This window comes from Acipenser ruthenus, chromosome 1, assembly GCF_902713425.1.
Source record: "Acipenser ruthenus chromosome 1, fAciRut3.2 maternal haplotype, whole genome shotgun sequence".
Lineage (NCBI taxonomy): Eukaryota > Metazoa > Chordata > Actinopteri > Acipenseriformes > Acipenseridae > Acipenser > Acipenser ruthenus.
Window position 1 is genome coordinate 42742529 of NC_081189.1, and position 18923 is coordinate 42761451.

The 18923-nt window shown below is 39.6% G+C and overlaps 1 protein-coding gene across 1 annotated transcript in view; it reads right to left on the reverse strand.

The window, feature by feature from the left end:
- Positions 1–5641, reverse strand: part of cep78 (centrosomal protein 78) — a 39523-nt gene extending 33882 nt beyond the window's left edge. The window contains exons 1-7 of the mRNA XM_034036054.3: positions 5422–5641; positions 4484–4742; positions 4044–4213; positions 3789–3861; positions 2610–2713; positions 2118–2292; positions 39–152 (exon numbers count right to left, since the gene is read on the reverse strand). Of these exons, the coding sequence (XP_033891945.1) occupies positions 39–152; positions 2118–2292; positions 2610–2713; positions 3789–3861; positions 4044–4213; positions 4484–4736 (889 nt within the window). The 5' untranslated portion in view covers positions 4737–4742; positions 5422–5641. The remainder of the gene's footprint in view (positions 1–38; positions 153–2117; positions 2293–2609; positions 2714–3788; positions 3862–4043; positions 4214–4483; positions 4743–5421) is intronic.
- Positions 5642–18923: the final 13282 nt, after the last annotated feature.

The following is an 18923-nucleotide window of genomic DNA, read 5'->3' on the forward strand; positions in this document are numbered from 1 at the left end:
CAAATCAATAACGAAATTATTGTAAGCAAAACACTCACCAACTAAAGGATTTTTCCTAAGATCGAGAACTACTATTGTGGTGTTAGACTGCAGCACATCCAGCAGTGCTCTGGCTCCTTCGTTGGATATCCCACACTTTTGAAGGTCAAGTGCTACAAGAGATACCAGAAATAATGTTGAGACTATAGCTGTAACACGTACACACTGGATGTAACTTAATGGCCAGGAACGAAAACCTGCAAAGATCAGTTGATGTGTTTACTGTATACAGTTTCATCTGTACCAATATACATGGTTACATTAAACGCGCTTACCAGTTTAAGGTTTTCTCTGCCGTTTATTTTTAAATATCAAACCTAGCAAGACAGAATTGCAAAGTATCCCTTTAACATCATGAATGAACTACAAAAGCAAAAGGATGACACAGTAGTTATGATTAAGAAATAAATCTTGCGTAGTTCAGGTAAAAACTAGAAAACACATTTTTTAATAATAGTCCGCACAATAAACAAAGTGGCCATAGATATAAAGCAACAACATAACTTTTTAACTTTAATAAATTTACATATGGAAAAGAGGGTGCTGTACAATGAAAAAAAAAATATATATATATATTTACCCACCCTTTTATTTCTCTTTTATTAAATTCCACATAACACTAGGCTTGAAAGAAAAAAAAAATTCAATCTCCATACGAGTCATTTCTTTTGCAAGTTGGAGTGACGTACCTGACCTGTATCATATTGCAGACATAAACGAACCCCGAGTCTGGAGCAGCACCAGCAACTTCACGTGTATGTAAAGATCACTATTTCAAAAGCTAGTGTTGCTTACAAAGTATAATTTGGACACCGTTTACAATGCTAATGTTTTTTGACAGCCAGAAGTAATTAGGGGACCAAAAGGGGCTGTGTTGATCTTTAGTTATATACATAGTGCCTATAGAAAGTCTACATCCCCTTTCAAAATGTTCACCTTTCACCCAGAGAACACCATCCCTACTGTGAAGCATGGTAGTGGCAGCATCATGTTATGGGGATGTTTCTCACCTGCAGGGACTGGGGCACTTGTCAGGATAGAAGGGGAAAGTACAGAGAAGTCCTTGAGGAAAACCTGCTGCCCTCTGCAAGAAATATGAAACTGGGATGGAAGTTCACCTTTCAGCATGATGGATGACCCAAAGCACAGCCAAAGCTACACTGCAGTGGCTAAGAAACAAAAAGGTAAATGTCCTTGAGTGGCCCAGTCAGAGCCACAACCTAAATCCAATCGAAAATTTGCGGCATGACTTGAAGATTGCTGTCCATCAACAATCCCCAAGGAACTTGACAGAGCTTGAACAGTTTTGTAAAAAAGAATAGTCAAATATTGCCAAATCTAGGTGTGCAAAGTTGGTAGAGACCTATCCCAACAGACTCACAGCTGTAATTGCTGCCAAAGGTGCTTCCACCAAGTATTATTTAAGGGGGTGGAGACTTATCCAATTATGACCTTTCAGTTTTGTATTTTCTATATTTAATTTTTTTCTCAATAAAAACTTTTTTCTCCCTTAACAGTGTGGAGTATGGTGTGTAGATAAGTGGGAAACAATCCTCATTTAAATGCATGAAACTCTGATGCAGTGACACAACAAAATGTGAAAAAAGTTCAAGGGGTGTAGACTTTCTATAGGCACTGTATATATATGTTGTGCATGATTTACACACACACACATTATATATTATATATTACACACACACACACACACGTTGTTATATGTATTTCTCTTCATTCATGTAAAAAAATAAATAAAAAAAAATAATGGATATTGGGATATTAGCTGGACATTGAAATGTGCTGTTTTCCACCAGGACACAATGACAAGCCATACCAGGAGTTACCTAAAGTGGGTACTGGGGTACATAAAAATGTATTAGTTCCTGACATCATACAGGCTTGCGATACATTAAATGTGGCACCTTAATATTTCCTCTCACTGGTATCTTGGTGAAACCCACCAAATGTTATTATCTTCCAAGTCATTCTTTTCATACTAGAGCTTGTATAAAAGATAATACTTCATTTATAGGATTCATGAATACCTGACACCTCAGTTTTTCTGGCATCATCTTTCATACCTTTTAGCCAGAGGTCTTCTCTAAGTGCGTCTGCGAAGGAAACGGCTCCCCGATCCCCAATGAGAGTGTTGCAGCTAAGGTTGATCCTTCGCAAGCCAGTCATACAGTCTAGGTCAGGTTTTCTATAGCGAAGACTTTCAGCCCAAGCTTCGCTGTGTCTTTTGGTTGCCTGGTACTAGAAGAGCATTTGAAAATACTAAGATCGGTGATTGTGAACTGTGAAAATCTCCAGTGTCTGACATTGAGGTACATATACACATACAAATACATATATAATACATTTAGAATACTGTATAGGGTGCAGTATAATTTAAGCTGATACCCACAAGAGGTCAGAGAGACTCCCACAAAGTGGGTGAAAATTGGCTAGTAAGTGGCACTAATTACACAAATACTGAACAGAAAACAAAATACCCTCTTCTGGACAGTTATGAACTGTGTGACATTGCATTATTTTATAATAAATACAGGTACATTCTTAATAAATTTTACCTTGACGATGTTTGCCATGTGTTCAGCCCCACTCCATGTTAGATTACAGCCTGCAAAATTAACTGTCTTGATTGATGCAGAGTTCTTCACACTTTGGCAAATAACTGAAAAATAAATAAACAGTAATATAGTATTCCTATGTCACTATATAAAAAAAAATGATTCATTATTTTAGTAAGTTAGGTAGCAGCTCAGGAACGACTGAATGCTCCCAAGGGTGCAAATCTACCCAAATCTGATACTACCTTTAAATATGATGTTTCTGATTCTAAAGAATTATATATTACTACAACTACTAATAATTATTTATTTCAATCAAAACATGTCTGATGAAACTGGAAACAGTGTTGTTTCATTTTGCTCAGACAACTTTCCTGCTACTTTTGTAGGTGCAAGCCCTTTGTTCTTGCCTACAAAAACAGTAAACACGACCTAAGAAACATCTGTTTCGTTTTTTTATTTTTTTATTCAATAATTAGACTGTTTGTAATTTCTGACCATAATACATAAATATGATGTTTAAAATATATGATCAAAACTAGTAGTGGTGCCACATAAAAGCCAAATAAGCAAGGACTCAATACTTAGCAAACTATCTGGGTAACCGACATTTGCCAAGTCAAACAAGGTAATTCTGTTGAATGAATCACTCTTCAGCGATTAGCTGCATCAACAAGCATGTCTGTAGTCGAGGAAACCACTTTTTAACATGACAACTAACAAACAGACTAGGCTCAAATTAAGATTTATATTATTATTAACCCACTTAATCAAGAGGACTGAAGATCAAGGTGCATCTCTTGTTTCCCCCATCAAGCCAATCACCTCTTAACTGCCAAACCTAAGCAACGGGTTACTGAAACCTGGAGGTAGGAAGAGCTTGGGAAACCTTAAAGGGTGGTAAAGAATGAGGGGTTGAACTAAGCTCAGCCTATGTTACTAGACCAAGCAGAGGAGCTCAAAGGCTAATGCAGCACTGCCTGTGGGCCCTCAAGATTAACATTATTAGACCCAGCAAGCTCTTGACAGTGTGACTCATCCTGTGGTAGTGCCTTTACTGGATGACCCACTGGGAACCCTCACATAATGGTATTGTCCATAGTTCATATTACTATTGTAATCAAACTTCTGGAGCATGCAAGTTTTCAACAACCAATCCCAGCAGTGTTTTCAGTTTACCTTCCAATCCTTCATCTCCTATGGGGCAGTATGCCAACGAAAGGTTCTCCAAAGATGTTGTTTTTGCTAATCCCTACAAGATAAACAATATAACAAAATCTTAAATACCAAGGAGTAAACAAGCTTTGACTTTTGTCATTGCTGAAGGCTGCAAAATGGTTGGTTCCAGAAATGAAATCGTGTTTTCTACCTTGATGTGCTACTATTAATTTGCAATCATCTGGAAATTATATAAAATGATAGCTTTTACTGTACCTTTGTTAAAATAATTAAATCTCTTTCTCGCAATGGAAGGCCTTGCAGTTCCAGAGTTTTGAGAGAATGTGAAACTGTCAGACAATCTCTAACTGATTTACACAATCTGAACGTCATGTCCTTGGAACGAAACGCTGGGATTTTTTTCCTGTAAGACGTTCTATATCTTTCTGTAACAAAAGAAGAAAGGACACTCAGTGGGCACAGTAATTAAGATTTTCTTAAAAATATAATTCCATTGAAGAAAAAAGGTTTGTAGCACTGGCTGTGCAGATGTCAGATACCAAAAGATTAACTATATCCGCAAGAAATTAAATCAGTTTCAAGAAGAATTACTAAAACACATGAAAATGTGTATTTAATTTAAATTCTGAAATAATGTTATTATCTGAATTGACAACTATTTAAAACTCTGCTTGTAAGTGCTTAAAATAACAAACCTGCTTCACCAAGACTTGGCTGATGGTAGCTTCTTATTGCAACATGATGTAGATGTTTGTTAATAGCAAGAGAATTTAATATAGGAGTCCAGTCAACCAGCTTTAACCGATCTCCATTGAGGTCCAAGATACCCTGGCCAAGCTTCGCTTTCACAGCTGGCAGTGGAACAGAGTCTTGCAGAGCGCAGGCATATTCATAGTAAGACTGAAAATCTACAGCTCCCCGACTCCGTACTTGGACACTGTCTATCATTGTGAGCTGGAATATAAAACAAATCTCCTTTCTGTTACCAGTTCAATTACGCTTATTTGTGAAATGGGGCTCCAAAAATGTCAAATGTTGCAATTTTTGTCTATTAACTCATTTGGTTTTAAAGTACTAACATTTTCTTAATGCATATATTTTTTCAAGATGTTTGCAATCAATCCGAGTGGTTCAGATCATCTCTCTGTGTAAAGGTTCGTAGACGGTAGTTCAGCATCATTAAAGCCTAGATAAGCAAAGTGTCTTTATCCACATTTTAACTACATGACGCTGGAATAAACACACTTTGACTGATCAAGCCTGTGCTATGTCACTGGCAATTGGTAAAAAACAACTTAAGCTATATCAAAAGGTAAATATTTCAGTAATTTAAGAAATAATTGCAATCATAAATATTAAAAGGCACAGTTAAAAAAATACAACTGTACTTCTGTATACATTTACTGAACATATTCGTCCAGACTAATAATAGTAGTACTGTACTGTACATAACTTAGCCTGAAATTAACTAGTGATATAATTTGTATGGAAGCTAAGAAACAAGCCACTTACTTTGATTCCTAGCAGATATTATTACATAAAAAGCAGATCATAAACACGTAGAACCTCCTTTCAGTTACATTAACACCTTAATTAATAAAATGCTGCAACAATTTCTAAGTCATGGTCTTACCTGCTAAGCTTCCTGCATCCAGCAGTTATCTACCTGATCCAACAGCGTTATTGTTTCCTTGGTTTCCCAACCGTCCTCCTGGTGACGACAGATTGTTTCCTAGTATGTGTATGTGCAAGTTGTTTTTAGACACCATCTGCACAGCTCCTGCCGCTGAGGTTTTAAAATGGCCACCTAGCCATGCCCCCAAATCTCCCAGCATACCGTGCGCGGGTAGCTCCACGCTGCGCCGTCCTTACTCTGTTTATAGTTGTGCTTACTGTGGTGAGGGAGTGAAGTGCGTTTAAAAAAAAAAAAAAAAAAAAACCTGTTGTTGATACATTCGTGAAAATTGCAGTTTCTTTGTTAAATTATTTAATATATTGTTGTTGTTGTTTTCATTTGAAAACGTTTAGATATAATGTCCACACCATGATTTGAACCATTTGAGTTTGAATACACAGCCTGTCTTAAATTTAAATGGATGGTGTGTTATTGTTGTACATACACGCAACCCTGTTTACAACAGCAGCAAAGTTTATAATAGCAAACGTTATTAGGAGGTTTTGGCCCAGTGGTTAGAGAAAAGGGCTTGATAAAGAGAGTTTGCCGGTAAAATCTCGGTGTAGGATCAAATTAGGTTCCCATTGAAATAAGTGTCCACTGCTCATTTTGCGCATGATGAGCTATCTTTTTCCTGTCTGTGCACGGGGCTTGGCTAATTTTGTCAAAGCTGGTTTGTGGTGACAGTAGCTGTTCAAGGAAAAAGTTTATTTTAATGTAATATCTGCGCTTTAAATATAAGCATTCAAAGCTGACAAGCCTATATTATTAGTAGTATTATGAATTAGTCATTTAGCAGATGCTTTTGTTATCCAAAGCGACTTACAGAGACTACATGCTCCCTCATGATGAGTACACATATCTTTGTAAATTTGCCATCACCCTTCTTACAATGTTTGGAGTTACTAAATTTGTAATTCAGTGTTTTACACTAAAACTATTTCTTACTGTTTACTGTTTATTATAGCTGTGGAAATTGTTGTTCCGCCTAGAGAGCCAAACCTGCCAACTCCCGTATTCACCGGGAGTCTCCCACATTTTGGACCTGTCTCCCGGACGGAGTTTCTCCAGTATTTTGCTCAAAACTCTACTGTTAAACCCCCTTATGTCAGCAAACCTTTAGTGTATGCAAAATCTGTGGCCAGTGTGTGGTTACTGCAATCCCTGTCTGTACCAAGCAGTATTTAGGACCTAGGTGAGCCATGTGGCAGGCATGCATTCAGTGCGCGAGGCAAGTTCACATATTTAGCCACGCACCTGCGCTACAAACAAACTGTAGTACTGTACTTCAATTGTAAGACTTTGCAAAGGAACAGAAAAGGCAGATGCAGGAGCTCATGGAAATGCAGAAGATTGCACTTGAGGTTTCAAAACAAAGAAACTAACTGCTAGTCATTCACAGATGTATTCAAAGAATCATTGAAGAAATAATTTATTTGGAAAGTTTGATTTTTTATTTATTTTCTGTATAAAATGTTACTGGGTTGAATAATTGTTGAAAAAATAAATGGTTCTATTTTTGGACAGTTTTTATTTTATTTTGCTGTACAACAACACTGACACATAATAGAAATATCTTAATTGCAAGTGTAAACTACACTGTAGCCACCTGTAAATAAAACATGCAATATGCAACAATCACAGTGCTCTCAACGTAGTTTTCAATCCGTACAGGACTCTTGCATTTGTTTGAATTCACTGCCGCTAAAGCCATGGTGTTGGCTGTCGATGCAAGTGCAATAGAGGCATTAAACAGCAGATTTTCTGGAACGTTCCTGCACACTTCGGTCCACATAGAGGAAGTCCCCTGCACTGCCCTGATTGACATGAGTCGTCGATCACCATCGTCCGACCGGACGTGTTGCAGCAGGCAGGGATGGACTGGAGAGCGAGAGTCCTCCCAACCCTGGTGCAGTTGAAGACGGTCACTGGGGAGCTGGCACCCATGGAAGGGAAAGGATGGCTGCAGGTCGAGTATGGAGGAGTAACAAAGGACCATAAAGTTTGGCTGGCTGCAGTACAAGACCCCTGCATTCGCAGGCTAGACTTTCTATAGTGTGTGGGGACCCTGCTCGACTTGCACCATGTGAACATCATTGCCTCGCCCGCCCTGGACTCCCCGAGCACCTCAGCACCAGCCACCAGCGAGCCACCTGCTGCCCCGCTGCCCCCATCAACCCAGTCTAGGATCTGCCATGGATTATTTTATTTTACAGTAAAATTATATATATATATTGTGATCGAATAAGAGGGAAAGTAATAAAAATACATATGTAAGCCTGAGAATGAGTAGAACCCTGTGTCCAGGTTTTCTTTAAAAAATCTTAGTCAGGATTTACTGGTATTTCCAAGAGTATCCACTAGAGGTCGTGGGAAAATCTAAATATCTGTATTATTATTTATTTATTTATTTATTTATTTATTTATTTCTTAGCAGACACCCTTATCCAGGGCGATTTACTGTTGTGAATGCACATACCTTTGAGCAGGGTTAGAAACTCCTGCTTGCCCGAGGCGAATTAAATCTGATGAGGACTAGTTGATGTCTGTGTCTCAGTAGTCCTCTGGGCGAGTACTTAAAACAAATGTAAACATATACTGTGACGTTCACAGTCTTGCAAAAAATGCAATGCAATGCATTTCCTGCAGGAAAGCAAATTTTCTAACGGGGTGTAGCAGTGGTGAATAAGCATTCATAATGCTTATAAAACAGTCACTCGGAACTGAAACCTCCCTTCATATCCATTGCAATGCCAACCTCTTTACATTTGTGTTCTCTCTCTGCACGGGATGCAAAGTTTATTGGGCATTTGAATTTACTGAAACATGTTGCATTTTTTAAGTAAGTGTAAAGTCCTTTTACAAAAATGTGGAGATTTATACCAGGTTGAGACCCCCCACCACAAAAGAAAGAAAAAAAGACTGAAGATGTAATTAGCAAAAGGTGCCGGTTATACTAACGAGATCAACAAACTTGGCCATGTTTTATTAAACATTTTAAAACTAATAAATATACAATTACCTTAATTAACATTATTGTGATATGTTGCTTAAAACACAATATATTCATAATAAAGTTGAGTTCTTACCTATAAACAACACATTTAAGGTTTGGGACTCACTGTCTGTAGCTTGGTGGTGTATACATTATGGAAGCTGAAGTTACTTTTTTAAAACACACTTTTCTTTTAACAATACAGTGCTGGTAAGCGATAATCAGTTTGAAAATCAGGCTTTAATCACTGATAATAGGTGCCTAGGCGGCGATTCCATGAGTGCTCCAGGGCTCAAGCACCAATGGGGGAAACATAAGGTACCACATAGTGCAAATAAATCACCTGTTCTGTCAAATTGTAGTGTGGATGCTTCACAAACAGAACTGTTATTGCAGCACTTAAAAAGTAAAACATTCACTGGTGTCTCTGACAAAAAGATCTGCATTTCCCTTGTTTTTCTTTTGTATTTGTTAAGCTCTTATTAGTATCCATCCTAGTAGATTCAGCATCCATCAGTTCTGGCATTCTACTGTATTTGCTGAAGCGGTTTTCTCCTACTGCTAATTAAAAAAAAATTTAGCCACCTAGCTAACAATTTCATCCCAAGGGCTACAGTGAAACGTACTGTTTTTAAATTGGGGACTTAAGTGAAGACCGCGTGTGTATGTGAGTACATTAATTATTGTAGGTAGTAATTCATAGTTGTTTAATCACACACAGACTGTAACCCCCAACTGCACAAACCAGCCAGCATTTTTATAAATAGAAACACATGTAATGAACAATAAAATAAACATTTTATTTGTGTCATCTGTGTCAATTTCAGGCGGATCTTCATGGTCAGCAAGGAGATACGGAGATAATTGTTTTCCTCTGTCATCCCAACTGGTGCTGTCAGTGTCTGTTTCTCAGCACACAGTACAGTAGTCGCTCAGTAACGAGGTGCAAATAGGTGATCGATTGATCTCTAGGAACGTTTACTAAGGCGCTTTTGTTAAAAAAAATATATATATATTCTAAATATAGCACAGTATTTATTTTTTAGAAAAATAAAATGTAAGCCTATTTTTAGAGACCCCAACTGTTGTTGTTGATTCCAACAACAACAGTTCACATAAGAACGAGTAAGTTTACATCAGGACTAGCAAGTTTCAAAAGTTACTAGTCCTTTGGACTAGTACCAAAATATTATTAGTTTCTAACCCTGTTTAAGAGTAAAATCAAGTATAAGATTGTGTCAAGTATGATTCTTGGTGTTAGATCTCCCTCTCGACCTGTGAGGGCACGGTGTAAGAGGAACAAGGGTACCCTTAATTAAAAGGCACAACAATTTATTCCATAGGGTAGGTGGAAGTCGGTCATTTAGGAGAGGGACGGAGCTACGGTATCCAAACTCAATGACCCCGACGGTAAACGGTGTGGCATCCGAGGATTGGAGGAGAGGATGCACCCGTTAACTTAGGGGTCATGAATGAGGATATAAATAGGGGGGTAGCGTATGTGATCTGTTCCTTTGTGAATGGTTTGAAAGAACCAAAAGGAAACCCTGCAATTTGTGAGAACCGTGAGTCTTGTATTTGTTAGTCTGTCTTGTAACATTGTTCTGTTTGTGTCGTTTTAAGACTACTAACACTATCCGGAGCTGCAGCCACAGGCCAGCAACAAATCCGGACACCAGCACTTCCCTGTTTCACAACGTCTTTTCACCACAAGCATTTAAATCATGCACCGTAGGAACTGTCTCTGTGTCTTTGTGTTTTGTGTGAGTGATAAAACTGGACATTTTCGTTGCGGGTCAAACCCGTGGGAGTTTACAAAAACCGAAGTGATACACACCGCTGTAATCACTTCCAACATTATTATTTATAGGTATTTGCATTTAAGGCTCTGGACATTGTAATTTATCAATAAACACCCTTGCACCTGTTAGTAATTGTCTGTGTGATTCGTACCTGCACTGCACTCACCTGTATCCACTCACCACTTTGCCACAAAGATACATAAAATAGTTATAATTAAAAGCAGTAGTAGAATACGGCAAAATATGTGGCAGTTCAGTGCAAGTACAAGATGATTCAAGTACTGGTACAACTGGGTGACATATAGTCCGTTATAGTTGAGAGTTGTGAGGTTTACAGATGCTGTCTGAACAGGTGTATCTTGAGGCGCCAGAAGGTGGTCAGGGACTGAGCAGTCCTGATATCCATGGGTAGGTTGTTCCATCACTGAGGAGCAAGGGTGGAGAAGGAGCGGGCTGTGGAAGCGGGGGAGCGGAGGGGGTACAGCTAATCTGCCTGTTGTAGAGGAGCAGAGGGGGCGAGTGGGGGTGTAGGGAGAAATAATAGTCTGAAGATAGGAGGGAGCAGAAAGGTCGAGGCAGCAATAGGCGAGTACAAGAGTTTTGAATTGGATGCGAGCGGCGATAGGGACCCAGTGGAGGGAGCGGAACAGTGGTTAAGCGTGAGAGAAACAAGGAAGGGAAAGACAAGGCTGGCAGCAGAGTTTTGGATGAGCTGGAGCGGACAGATAGCAGAGGCAGGGAGGCCGGCCAGGAGGGAGTTGCAGTAGTTAAGGCGGGACAGTACCGGGGCCAGAACTAGGAGATGCGTGGAGTAGTTGGTGAGGAAGGGGCGAATTCTGCGTGTTGCTGAGGAAGAAGCAACAGGAGCGTGCCAGAGTAGAGGTGCTGAGAGAAGGAGAGGGAGGGGTCGAGGGTGACACCAAGGTTCTTGGTGGATGAGGAGGGAGAGAGGGTGGTGGATTCAAGACAAATAGAAATAGATATCAGCAGTAGGGGAGGAAGAGGGGGAAGAAAAGGAGGTCTGATTTGAAGAGGTTGTTTAAGATAATGCAAGTGCATCCAGGAGGAGATGGCTGAGAGACAGATAGAGATACGGGAGGAGATGTTGGCAAGAGGCAGTGTCGGAGAGTCCCAGGTCAGCGAGGGAGGACAGGAGAATAGAGTGGTCAACTGTGTCAAAGGCAGCAGAGATGTCAAAGAGAATTAGTACAAAGGAGAGGGAGGCGGCACAGACGGAGAGTAGAGAGTTGGTGACGGAGAGAAGAGCAGTTTCAGTGGAGTGTGCCGGACGAAAACCTGATTGGAAGGGGTCGAGCAGAGAACGTTTTGACAGGAAACCAGAGAGCTGGTGATGTACCACTCGCTCGAGGGTTTTAGAGAGGTGTTGAGAAGAGAGGAAATGAAAGGGAGTAGAGCAGGGGCAGCAGCATGGAAAAGGTGAGTGGGGTGGGGGCCCAGAGCACACATGGTGGGTTTATGGCTCTGGAGCAGAGAGCAAAGATCAGAGTCCGAGAGGGGCGTGAAGAAGAAGGGGGGGTAGATTAGCGGTTGTAGAGGGTGATTGTGAGTGAGTGAGCAGATGACGGGGTGGATGGGGAAGGTGGGGAAGTATTGAAGAGTGTGCGGATGTCTGTGATTTTGGAGGAGAAGAAGGAGGCAAAGTTGTCAGCCTAGATAGAGGAAGGTGGAAGAAGGGGAGGGCTAAGGAGAGAGGAGAAGGTAAAGAAAAGTTTACGAGGATTGTTAGTAGAAGACTGAATGATAGAGTGGAAGTAGGAGCGTTTGGCAGAGGTGAGTGTAGAGGAGAAGGGAGAGAGGAACAAGCAATAGAGATCCAAGGCAGCAGGGAGATTGGTTTTCTTCCATTTCTTTTCAGCAGAGCGCAGTTCGGTATGAGCCGAGTGGAGCACGGAGGAGAACCAGGGCTGGGGCAGGGAGGGGCGGGTAGGTCAAGAGGTGAGGGGGCAGAAGGATCGAGGCAGGACGTGAGGGAGGGGAAGAGGGTGGAGGTAGCCGGGTCTACAGAGAGTTGGGAGAAGGAGTCGATAGAGGGGAGGTGCAAGAGAGCAGCAGAGGAAAAGACGGGGGAGAGAACAGAGGTTTCGACGGAAGTTGATAGGTTGGGTCGGCGGAGTAGGAAGGGATAGGAGCGACAGAGAGAACTAGTGAAGGATTGAAGAAGGTATGTCTGTATGTACAATGCAGGTGTAAACAACTTTGTAATAAGTGGTCATTAATTATCTAATTAAGAGCCCTAAAAAGGAGGCTCTTTGTCTAGATGAAGGCAAGTAGGAGTTTGAGAGCAGAAGCGTGTATGAACCGTAGAAGCCATTTTGAGTGTTTGTAATCTGAGAACAGTACCATCTTCTGGTTTAAAGCCACCTCGAGTGAGTAACCATCAACAGCCCAGGCAGAGTGAATCCGTGTCTGGCACCTTTGGCAGCAGTTACAGCCGTGAGTCTGTTGGGATAGGTCTCTACCAACTTTGCACACCTAGATTTGGCAATATTTGACCATTCTTCTTTACAAAACTGTTCAAGCTATGTCAAGTTCCTTGGGGAGCGTTGATGGACAGCAATCTTCAAGTCATGCCACAAATTTTCGATTGGATTTAGGTCGGGGCTCTGACTGGGCCACTCAAGGACACTTACCTTTTTGTTCCTTAGCCACTCCAGTGTAGCTTTGGCTATGTGCTTTGGGTCATCCGTCATGCTGTAAGGTAAACTTCTGTTCCAGTTTCAGCTTTCTTGCAGAGGGTAGCAGGTTTTCCTCAAAGATTTCTCTGTACTTTGCTCCATTCATTTTCCCTTCTATCCTGAAAAGTGCCCCATTCCCTGCCGATGAGAAACATCCCCATAACAAGATGTTGCCACCACCATGCTTCACAGTAGGGAGTAATCAGACCACAAAACTTTTTGCCACATGACTACAGAATCTCCTGAGTGTTTTTTTGCATACTTCAAACGGGATTCAAGGTGGGCTTTCTTGAATAATGGCTTCCTTCTTGCCACCCTACCATACAGGCCAGATTTGTGGAGTGTTTGGGATATTGTTGTCACATGCACACTTTGACCAGTCTTGGCCATAAAAGCCTGTAGCTCTTGCAAAGTTGCCATTGGCCTCTTGGTAGCCTCTCTGATCAGTCTCCTTCTTGCTCAGTCATCCAGTTTGGAGGGACGGCCTGATCTAGGCAGGGTCTTAGTGGTGCCATACATCTTCCACTTCTTAATAATCGTCTTGACCGTGCTCCAAGGGATACTCAAGGCCTTTGATATTTTTTTATACCCATTACCTGATCTGTGCCTTTCAACAACTTTGTCCCGGAGTTCTTTTGAAAGCGCCTTGGTTCTCATGGTCTTTGCTTTGAAATGCACTGCCCAGCAGAGGGAACCTACAGGAACTGCTGAATTTATCCTGAAATCATGTGAATCACTACAATTTAACACAGGTGGAGGCCACTTAACTTGGTGTGTGATTTTGAAGGTGATTGGTTACACCTGAGATAATTTTAGGATTGCTATTACACGGGGGGTGAACACTTATCCAACCAAGCTACTTCAGTTTTTATTTTTAATTAATTTTCTACAAATTTCTAGAATATTTTTTTCACTTGGAAGTTGTGGGGTAGGATGTGTAGATAAATGGAATTTTTTTTTTAATGCATTTTAATTCCAGGCTATAAGGCAACAAAAGGTAAACATTTTGAAAGGGGGTGTAGACTTTCTATAGGCACTGTATATATATATATATATATATATATATATATATATATATATATATATATATATATATACTGTATACTCACACTCTCTGACTCCCAACTCACCACCACTTTACCCTTTCCAGGTGAAGCCCAGGACCAGGTTTATACCAAAAAATTCTAGCCCCTCCCCTGGAATATGCCATTACATATAAATGAAGACGTGTGAAATTTTGTTTTATTTTTTATAAATTTTCGTTTTATTTTTAGCAAATTTCATTTTGTTTTATCAACTAAAAAAGTTGTTTTATTTCATTTTATTACAGATGCACATTAATAAAATAACTCAAATAGATAAATAAAAACAAAGTATACATCATGTTTTAACTATATACATATTTATCCGTCTTTTTTATTTATTTATTTTGACATAAACAGCACAGAAAAATAATTTAGTTACCATAATTTCTCATTAGAGGCAGTAATGGTAACATATGTGAAGTCCTCTACTGTTTTTAATTAACAGCCTGTTTACAGTAAATACTGTCAATGCCCTCTATAAAAATACAATAATTATTTCACTGTGTAGTGTATGCGATTTCAGTATGTAGTATATGAGGTTTCAAGATTTCAGTATGGAGTGTATGCGTTTTCAGTTATTATTATTATTTATTTCTTAGCAGACGCCCTTATCCAGGGCGACTTACAATCGTAAGCAAAAACATTTCAAGCGTTACAATACAAGTAATACAATAAGAGCAAGAAATACAATAACTTTTGTTCAAGTAAAGTACAAGTTTGACGTACTACAAGTTTCAGTATGTAGTTTATTGCATTTCAATGTGTACCGCATACAATTTTAGTGTGTCGTGTATGCGGTGTCAGTTTGAAGTTTGTCCCTAACGGCGCCTCATATTATACAGTCATGACATCAAGCATGTTTCATAGAGAAGTCTGTTCAGCACTATTCACAGCAGATGTGAGAGTCAGACACTCGACTTATTTTAATGAATGACCATTCTATGGTAAATTCATGTAGATATTTCTGACAAGCCAGCCTTTATCTTTTAGATGGAGGAGAGTGACATTTTTTGTTTGATGTAAATATAAGACGTTTAAAAATGTGTGCTGCGCTGCACCGTCTGCAGATTGCGTTTCTCTAGTGTGACAGACCCAGACAGCAGCCACAAACAGCCGGCGAAGCAAGCTCTGGGCCTGGGATAAAGGATTCAACCAATGATAGCAAGACGACATTTGCGCAGCAGTTTCTGAAGGACCCCTAAACCGGTTACTAAGCAACCCAGCTGAGCGCTTTTAGTATGTCAGTTAAAATGTCACAATAAACTGTCAGCGAAATACAGTATTAAGAACAAATAATTAATTAAAAAAAGAAATACACATGGTATAAAAAATCCTGGTATTATACCCCTTCGATGTATCGCGGTAGCAGAACCTCCACAATCTCTGTATAGGGTATGACAGTAAGGACCCCCGGAGTTGTCCTTCACAGTGCCATTTAATGTCCCAACCATACTGTTTATAAATTAACCATCTTGAAAATGAATTAGCCATACTGTTGGTAAATTAACCATCTTAAAAAAAAATTAAAAAATTAACGATACTGTTTATAAATTTACCATACTGTTCGTAAATTAACCATCTTAAAAAAAAGATAACCATACTGTTTATAAATTAACCATACTGTTTATAGATTAACCATACTGTTCGTAAATTAACCATATTGTTCGTAAATTAATCATACTGTTTGTAAATTAACCATCTTAAAAAAATAACCAGTGTTTATAAATTAACCATACTGTTCGTAAATTAACCAATTAATTATTTCCTGAACGGCGCCCATACATTCGTCCACTCTTGCCAGTGTTTGACAGTACCATGTGGTTAGCTCAACTCGCCTATCTCACAGATATATTTAACAAGCTGAATGATATGAATTCGTCCATACAAGATTATTATACTAATATTCTGAATCTTTATGACAAAGTTAATGCTTTTATAAGAAAAAAAAAAAAAAAAAGAATTCTGGAAATCCAAATGTGGAGACAAAGACTTTACCTGTTTTCCACTGCTTGACATGTATCTCAATGAAGTCTGCCCAGGGGGAATCGAGCAGAATAAAATTCAGGCAATAATAACAGACCATTTGGCGCAGTTGTCGTCTCAGTTCCAGTCATACTTCTCCAACATTGAAGAGCAAAACAGTATGACTGGATAAGAAACCCATTTGTTCTGCCAGGTGTTAGCAGCTGTAACCTCTCTCCCAGTCAACAAGAAAGTCTGCTTGAGCTGTCCTCAGAGTGTGGTCTGGAAATGAAGTTTAATGACTCTACTCCAATGCAGTTCTGGTGCATAGTGTAAAAGGAGTACACTGACTTTGGTGACCAAGCTTTGGATGTCCTGTTGTGATTTGGGTCAACATATCTTTGTGAAGTGTCATTTTCTGCTGTGACTGCCATCAAGTCAAAGGCCAGGAAGCGACTCAATGTGGAGAATGACTTAATTGTTGCTGTCTCTTCACTGCCTCCAAGAATGTCAAGACTCGCAGGTGAAAAACAGGTTCAAATATCACACTGAAATGTAAATACAGTATTTCTAACATTAATTATGGCTTTTTTTCCTAAGATTTTTATTTTGTAATTGTATGGTAAAACTTTAAAAGTAAGCCATTTTTCAGTAAAGTGAGTTGTACCACTTTTGTAGTGTTATGGCTGATTTTGAAAATAAGTACTTTATCGGTAAGATAATATTGGGTGTACACAAGACAAATCAGATGATTGAAAGGGGTACAGTAGTCTGGAAAGGTTGAGAGCCACTGCGGTATTGGATAAGCTGGCATTCTGGCACCTGAGCCAAACAGCACGTCAGTAATATCTAGAGTTGTCAAAATTATTCTTAACTGCATCTTTCACACTGTTGCTTAGTTTCATGTACCACAACACAAAACTATGTATTTCCACTTCCCTCAGAAGAGGCACGTTCACAATACAATCCTAAAACATATTGTTATCCACTGATACCTGAGTGGCTCTCTCCAGTGAATTAAACAGTTGGCCAAGAGAAGTCAGGAGCAGTTCTTTGCAGCGTTGTTTAAATAATTGTTATGCACGGTTTAGGCATTTTATAAACAAACGTTTCTTCTCTTCCATCACAATTTGAATTCCCAAACGACTCGCTCCAAATTATACATCTGTGCATGTGCTAGTCAGAGCTTCAGTTTCCCTTCAGACTGTGTCTATGGTAACGGCTGAGCCTTGACAACTATGATTGCAAGGATTTGTTTAAAGTATTTTTTGTATAACCCCACAATTTAAAAATATCATTTTATATTTGCTTTATAATTATTTTTCGTTTTATTTCATTTTATATTTGTATTTCATTTTATTTTGTTTTATATGTTGCATGTCGTTTTATTTTGTGCTATTCGTATTTGTGATAAACGTGGGGCTCTACATATAAACTAAAACTATTTACAAAACAGATTTAAAACCATCAGATACAAAGAATACTGTTTACACAGTCATATACAGTACATTCTTATTTCATTGTCCCAGGTAGGTACTTTTTTTTCTTAGGCAATCACAATATCGGTTTTACCATGTCTTACTTCCCCCTACATAGACTAACATTAGGCGCGCTCCCGCTACTCTGTGAAAAGGCACACGTGAAGCGAAAGCACGTGCCTGCCCCACGCTCTAACTGGCCATAAACTTCGTTTCAAGTTTATGTACTTTTTTGTCATATTTTTTTTCACCAGGGCTTTTAAGTAACATGTATGTCATTTAATCACTTTGTTATTTACTTTTTGGTTCTTTATTTATACAGAGACACTGCACAAGTTCACCCGCTCACTGAACTCCGTCACCATACAGGTAACAGCATTTTGTTTAATTAATAATGGGTTACAGGCTTAAAACGTATTCTACAAAGCACTGGTTATGCAAACAACAACAAAGTCTGTATTTTAAATGTAAGGTGGCAGTGTCGGTAACAGAGGGGATTTCACTCTGTAGCAGGCTATCTGGGAGTCCCCGATCAGAAAAGGTGCCACTGTGCCAGGTTTCCCCTGTGGCTAATCATTCAAACGCCATCTGGTACGCCTCTACGTCGTCTTCTTTTGTCATCTTTTGTAGTAGATGACTGGGCCTCATGGTTTTCGTAGCGGCGCGGTTGGTTTCAGCTACCATGAGCTGGTTTTCCAACTCTTGTCGCTCAACTCGCCCCTGTGCAATTTGTCTACAGGGGGCGTTAATTGGTTAACTGGTTTTTGTTCCAACTGTACCCTAAATTACTTAATTGGACCAATTAAGTGGTCCAGGCTGTGTGGTCCAGTGGTTCAAGAAAAGGGCTTGTAACCAGGAGGTCCCCGGTTCAAATCCCACCTCAGCCACTGACTCACTGTGTGACCCTGAGCAAGTCACTTAACCTCCTTGTGCTCCGTCTTTCGGGTGAGACGTAATTGTAAGTGACTCTGCAGCTGATGCATAGTTCACACACCCTTGTCTCTGTAAGTCGCCTTGGATAAAGGCGTCTGCTAAATAAACAAATAACAATAATAATCCCACTGTGGTAACATGGCTGGGTACAACAGTGTAGGTGGCTGCAGACAACACTCTGGAGACTTTGTTTTTGCAGTTCCAACACGATTTTATTCACAAATTATACAACACAAAATAAACAGACAAAGAAAAAGCCTATCTTTACTTGAAGATACTAAGTACACAATTTAAAGTTGCTTCCCTATCTGCTACAGGACAGCTAAGCCTTTTACCTGTCTCTTAACACACAAGTTCTTGTTACTCACAGTATCTTACTCCACTCTCTCCAGCACTCCCTCTTGTTCTCCACTCCACCTATTTTATGGTTAGTGCTTAATGAATAACAGTCCATGTGATGGAGAATATGACTAATGAAAGCAACTCCATCACGAGTACCCTACCACTGA